We start from the raw sequence: 6,586 nt of genomic DNA, 5'->3' as shown, positions 1-6,586 counted from the left end.
ACTTTTGTATCCTTAACATGTATTTATTAGCATGATTTTAGTTATGGACGAATTTAATTATTTAAAATATCGACAGATACTATTTTGTTATATATAAAAAAAAAATTTTAAAAAAGTCACTTCATTAAATTTAGCATAACTTTGCCGCGCTGTATAAAATATATTTTTAAATTAGTTAATTTAATAAAATTTGAGACTTTTGAAAATAGTTAGGTGACAAGTTAAAAAAATACTTGGAATCCACATTTTGGCCCCAAGTTGCCAATTGATCATCCTACAACATTATTGTGTAATGGTATATACTTTGTCCTGATGTGGGCCAAATTTAACTTGACCTTAAAATTGTATAAAATTGGCAATTAATTTCATTTGCATAAACTCGGGTCTTAACATTCATTAACAACGAGATATATATATATATAAAACAAATAATTGAGTGAAAATTGGAAATTTCTGTAACAGATAATACAATTCAAAAATTTTAAAATTTATAGAATTTCAAAAAATTTGATGTTGAAAATTTCCTTTAAAATGTTATATATAGAAGATTACCAAATTAAAATTTACAGAGTTTCTTAAAATTTAAAATTAATGAAACACGTTAATTTTTAATAATATATTATTTACTTTATTTGCAATGGCTAAATGCAGAAAACAAAATGATAGGGCCAAGAGTTGAAAGAACTACACCATTTACATTTGAATCGTTATTTTTAGATTATTTTTTAATTATAATAAAAAAATATCAAAAGAAAAGCTGATCGAATTGAACAGTTAGCTCACATAGTCCATATTTGATACCAATTTTAATAAATAGTAGGCTAATAATAATAAAGTAGGTTGGGTCAATTTGACTAATTTATACAATTTAACCTTTTAAGGTAGAACGAGCCGGTCCCATCCGTGTTACAATTCTAATGAACACTCTTATTCCCAAAAAAGTTTTGTCATTGTCCACTATAATTTCATCTAGAATTATCAATTTAGGTGATGCAATATAAAATTATCAACAACTTTTAGTTTTTTTAAAATAGCAAATTTTTATAATACAAGTTTTTTATATTTTTTATTTAAAACATTATTTTCTTTAAGGTTTGCAAATCATTCTATTTAATTGTGGAATAATGTTAGACGGGCTGAGAATAACGTATCATATTTTTTTATTATTGTATTAAAAAAAAGTATTTCACCCTATTTTTATATAAAAAATAATTATTTCAAAAGACTAAATGTTTCCAATCATTAATAAGAATTCAAAATAGGTCACTCAAAATAAAACTATAAAGTATCAAAATTAATTGAAAAGATTAAATGTTTCCAACCCTAAGAAAATTAATTTTCTTTGTTGTGCTTAACTTAACACAACTGCATATCTGCTACGTCTAACTGAATTAAGATTATATCTTTTATAATTGAATTATAATTAAAATTAATAAATCTAATATATAATTGAGAATTTTAGATTATTCAGATATATTTTGAAGTGGTCCAGCTCGAATGAATTTATTAGGCACATTTAAGGTTTGAGTTTGTACGATAGTGTGCAGTTGCAACCACTCCCATTCCGCAATTGGTAACGAATTAAAGAAGATAGAAATAGCCACTCCTCCTTCTTCACAGTATTCATCTCTTTCTTTTCCTTTTCTGTCCACTTCCAAATTTTGCAATGGCTAAATCGGAGAAGCTCAAACACTTTGTTGTTGATAACCCCTTCTCTCACAATGAAACATCCAAACTCATCTCCCTGGGTTTCATCCTATATATATACATATCTCATTCTCATCATCCTCATTCTCATTCTCATCATTCTCATTCTCATTCTCATTCTCCTCATTCTTCCACAGTCCTCCGAAAATGTCCTTTCCCAACACCACTGCCTCGCCCAACACCGCCTCTCCCACCACTGCCTCGCCCAACACCACCGTCGCCGACCCTAACTTCCACCACGTGACGTTTCAACACCCTGATCTGACCATTCTGAAACATCACAAGCCAAAATGGCCTCTCCCTGTCATCTTAGCCGCTACGGCGGTAGCAGCCATGTTAATGGCCGTGCTCATCTACTGGGCACGAAAGATGAGAGCAGCACCGGCGGAGGAAGCTCCGACTCAGTCGGCTCCGGCTTCCTCTTCTTTGTCCGTGGATGGGGCAGGTAATCCCACTGCTTACAAAAGAAGCTTTCATTTTATTTGATTTTCAGATCACTTGCTCTTTTATTTTTTGGTTATAATTATTATTTTTTTCTTTCATTCCCCCCCGGTTGATTTCAGGTAGAGGTAGAGGTTATACTCATGGATCTACGTCCGTTATAGACTCACATTTTGGGATATGATTTGTGTTTTAAACAAAAAATCCAGATCTGAGTTTGAGTTTGAGTTGACGAGGACTGAGTCAGATGGTCGGTGGTGTGCTGTGCTGTACTGGTTTGATTTGGTTTGGTTTTATGACCTTGTTGTGTGGGTTTTGTTTTCTTCTGTAGTAGTTGCAACTTGCATTACACTGTTCAGTTGCGTAGGAACATATAGTGACTCTTATAATAAAATAATTAATTTTAAATTTAATCGCTGTTATATTTAAAATTTAATTATTTTTAACTTATTTAATATCAATATTTTAATATAATTCTATTTTAATAAAAAACATTTAAATAATTTAATATTTCACATTTAAATAAATAATTCGATAAATTTAAATTATATTTTACATCAAATCTAAAATATTCATTATACATAATAATTTTTCAATAACTATAAAAAAATTATTTACAATAATGACACCTGGCCATGTGTTAACTTTTAAATATCCCATCGGATAGAAAGGATCTTCAATTTATTGATTGATTCAGCTTTTTATAATATTTATAATATAATGTTTAAACTTAAAAGATAAGAATAAAGTAAGTAATGGAAGCCAGTTGGAAAAGGGTGGCGCGTCTTTTGGCTTAACTTGCACATGCATTTTGCCATATTTGTCTCTAAATGTGGATAAAATCAACGAATGTTCATTGTGCTCAAACACTTTGTTGTTGATAACCCCTTCTCTCACAATGAAACATCCAAACTCATCTCCCTGGGTTTCATCCTATATATATACATATCTCATTCTCATCATCCTCATTCTCATTCTCATCATTCTCATTCTCATTCTCATTCTCCTCATTCTTCCACAGTCCTCCGAAAATGTCCTTTCCCAACACCACTGCCTCGCCCAACACCGCCTCTCCCACCACTGCCTCGCCCAACACCACCGTCGCCGACCCTAACTTCCACCACGTGACGTTTCAACACCCTGATCTGACCATTCTGAAACATCACAAGCCAAAATGGCCTCTCCCTGTCATCTTAGCCGCTACGGCGGTAGCAGCCATGTTAATGGCCGTGCTCATCTACTGGGCACGAAAGATGAGAGCAGCACCGGCGGAGGAAGCTCCGACTCAGTCGGCTCCGGCTTCCTCTTCTTTGTCCGTGGATGGGGCAGGTAATCCCACTGCTTACAAAAGAAGCTTTCATTTTATTTGATTTTCAGATCACTTGCTCTTTTATTTTTTGGTTATAATTATTATTTTTTTCTTTCATTCCCCCCCGGTTGATTTCAGGTAGAGGTAGAGGTTATACTCATGGATCTACGTCCGTTATAGACTCACATTTTGGGATATGATTTGTGTTTTAAACAAAAAATCCAGATCTGAGTTTGAGTTTGAGTTGACGAGGACTGAGTCAGATGGTCGGTGGTGTGCTGTGCTGTACTGGTTTGATTTGGTTTGGTTTTATGACCTTGTTGTGTGGGTTTTGTTTTCTTCTGTAGTAGTTGCAACTTGCATTACACTGTTCAGTTGCGTAGGAACATATAGTGACTCTTATAATAAAATAATTAATTTTAAATTTAATCGCTGTTATATTTAAAATTTAATTATTTTTAACTTATTTAATATCAATATTTTAATATAATTCTATTTTAATAAAAAACATTTAAATAATTTAATATTTCACATTTAAATAAATAATTCGATAAATTTAAATTATATTTTACATCAAATCTAAAATATTCATTATACATAATAATTTTTCAATAACTATAAAAAAATTATTTACAATAATGACACCTGGCCATGTGTTAACTTTTAAATATCCCATCGGATAGAAAGGATCTTCAATTTATTGATTGATTCAGCTTTTTATAATATTTATAATATAATGTTTAAACTTAAAAGATAAGAATAAAGTAAGTAATGGAAGCCAGTTGGAAAAGGGTGGCGCGTCTTTTGGCTTAACTTGCACATGCATTTTGCCATATTTGTCTCTAAATGTGGATAAAATCAACGAATGTTCATTGTTTTTGAATATCAAATTGTCAAAATGTGGATAAAATCACATCTTATCACTATCTGTACTCTATAAAGTATTTACTAAGTACTTACTTACCGATGACTTTCATTAATACTCTACACTAAATAAAAAACTAATATAATGTTTAACCTTAAAAGATAAGAATAAAGTAAGTAATGGAAGCCAGTTGGAAAAGGGTGGCGCGTCTTTTGGCTTAACTTGCACATGCATTTTGCCATATTTGTCTCTAAATGTGGATAAAATCAACGAATGTTCATTGTTTAATAATTGTAGTTCAAATATCGACAGTTAAAAAATAAACACTAGTTAAAGATAATTTTTTCATTTTCCGCTTTTTCTTTTAAATATATTATTTTTTATAAAAATGAAAAGTCCAAATTGAATACGTTTATACATAAAATAATATTTTAAAAATAAATATTAATACATAAAATAAATATATTAAATACATTATATATTTTTTTTAATATACTTGAAAATGACAAGAAAATTATAATAAGAGAAGTAGTAGTAGTAGAATTAAGTTTATTTTGGTTTAAGTATCAAAAATTTCTTATAAATGTACAAAGAAATCAAATAAGAGAACTTGTGAAAAAAAATAAAATCCAGAAGTTAATTTCAACTTATAAGATAAACTTAGATTTAATAATATTGTAAGATTTTTTGAAATATATTATGGTTACGTTGGCTCATGAGTGTATGTGTCGCTTGTCATCTACAAAGTAATACAACTTGCACCCAATTGATTCAATTAATATAGATTTAATTTGCATAGTAAAAAAGATTTTTGTATACCAACGATTAATCAATCATTCAATTATTTAAAAATTTTGATTTTAAATTTGACTTTTGGTAAATCTAAATTAAAAGTCATACAACTTATGATTTATGATTGATTGATAATGTAATATAATTTAAATGAATTAATCAAACTAGTAGCTACAGCTACACCTAATAAAGTTAACATAAAGGGTAAAAAAGAAACATAAATTAGAGATGAAAAACAAATCTTCAGTTGAGAATCACTTCTCAATTTGTCAGCAAAACTCATTAACAAGTGCTAAAGAGAGTAGAGTATAAGATTAATAATCATGGAAGAAACTACACCATGAAAAATGATAAACAAGTTCACATAGAAAAAAAGTCAAAACAACAACCAAACACACAAAAATAACCACCTTATAAATTATGTACAAAACCAAGGCGCGTCTTTTGGCTTAACTTGCACATGCATTTTGCCATATTTGTCTCTAAATGTGGATAAAATCAACGAATGTTCATTGTTTTTGAATATCAAATTGTCAAAATGTGGATAAAATCACATCTTATCACTATCTGTACTCTATAAAGTATTTACTAAGTACTTACTTACCGATGACTTTCATTAATACTCTACACTAAATAAAAAACTAATATAATGTTTAACCTTAAAAGATAAGAATAAAGTAAGTAATGGAAGCCAGTTGGAAAAGGGTGGCGCGTCTTTTGGCTTAACTTGCACATGCATTTTGCCATATTTGTCTCTAAATGTGGATAAAATCAACGAATGTTCATTGTTTAATAATTGTAGTTCAAATATCGACAGTTAAAAAATAAACACTAGTTAAAGATAATTTTTTCATTTTCCGCTTTTTCTTTTAAATATATTATTTTTTATAAAAATGAAAAGTCCAAATTGAATACGTTTATACATAAAATAATATTTTAAAAATAAATATTAATACATAAAATAAATATATTAAATACATTATATATTTTTTTTAATATACTTGAAAATGACAAGAAAATTATAATAAGAGAAGTAGTAGTAGTAGAATTAAGTTTATTTTGGTTTAAGTATCAAAAATTTCTTATAAATGTACAAAGAAATCAAATAAGAGAACTTGTGAAAAAAAATAAAATCCAGAAGTTAATTTCAACTTATAAGATAAACTTAGATTTAATAATATTGTAAGATTTTTTGAAATATATTATGGTTACGTTGACTCATGATTGTGTGTGTCGCTTGTCATCTACAAAGTAATACAACTTGCACCCAATTGATTCAATTAATATAGATTTAATTTGCATAGTAAAAAAGATTTTTGTATACCAACGATTAATCAATCATTCAATTATTTAAAAATTTTGATTTTAAATTTGACTTTTATTAAATCTAAATTAAAAGTCATACAACTTATGATTTATGATTGATTGATAATGTAATATAATTTAAATGAATTAATCAAACTAGTAGCTAC

General features: G+C 28.7%; 2 protein-coding genes across 2 annotated transcripts; both read left to right on the top strand.

The window, feature by feature from the left end:
* The first annotated feature begins 1,385 nt into the window (after positions 1-1,385).
* Positions 1,386-2,561, top strand: LOC101496923 (uncharacterized). The gene is made up of 2 exons (XM_004490753.4): positions 1,386-2,152; positions 2,271-2,561. Exons 1-2 carry the CDS (start codon positions 1,855-1,857, stop codon positions 2,330-2,332), a joined length of 360 nt encoding a protein of 119 aa, XP_004490810.1. The 5' UTR covers positions 1,386-1,854; the 3' UTR covers positions 2,333-2,561.
* Positions 2,562-3,014: 453 nt separating this feature from the next.
* On the top strand, positions 3,015-3,886 carry LOC101496603 (uncharacterized). Its single transcript, XM_004490752.3, has 2 exons — positions 3,015-3,477; positions 3,596-3,886. The coding sequence occupies exons 1-2, from the start codon at positions 3,180-3,182 to the stop codon at positions 3,655-3,657; spliced, it is 360 nt and encodes a 119-aa protein (XP_004490809.1). The 5' UTR covers positions 3,015-3,179; the 3' UTR covers positions 3,658-3,886.
* Positions 3,887-6,586: the final 2,700 nt, after the last annotated feature.

The sequence above is a fragment of the Cicer arietinum genome, chromosome 2 (assembly GCF_000331145.2).
Source record: "Cicer arietinum cultivar CDC Frontier isolate Library 1 chromosome 2, Cicar.CDCFrontier_v2.0, whole genome shotgun sequence".
NCBI lineage: Eukaryota > Viridiplantae > Streptophyta > Magnoliopsida > Fabales > Fabaceae > Cicer > Cicer arietinum.
Note: the sequence above shows the minus strand (reverse complement) of the source record. Positions and strands in the feature narration are given on the sequence as shown.

Coding starts and splice junctions, on each gene's coding strand:
- LOC101496603 (XM_004490752.3), top strand. CDS start 3,180: ATGTCCTTTCCCAACACCACTGCCTCGCCCAACACCGCCTCTCCCACC. Junction 3,478..3,595: donor TTTGTCCGTGGATGGGGCAG/GTAATCCCACTG, acceptor GGTTGATTTCAG/GTAGAGGTAGAGGTTATACT.
- LOC101496923 (XM_004490753.4), top strand. CDS start 1,855: ATGTCCTTTCCCAACACCACTGCCTCGCCCAACACCGCCTCTCCCACC. Junction 2,153..2,270: donor TTTGTCCGTGGATGGGGCAG/GTAATCCCACTG, acceptor GGTTGATTTCAG/GTAGAGGTAGAGGTTATACT.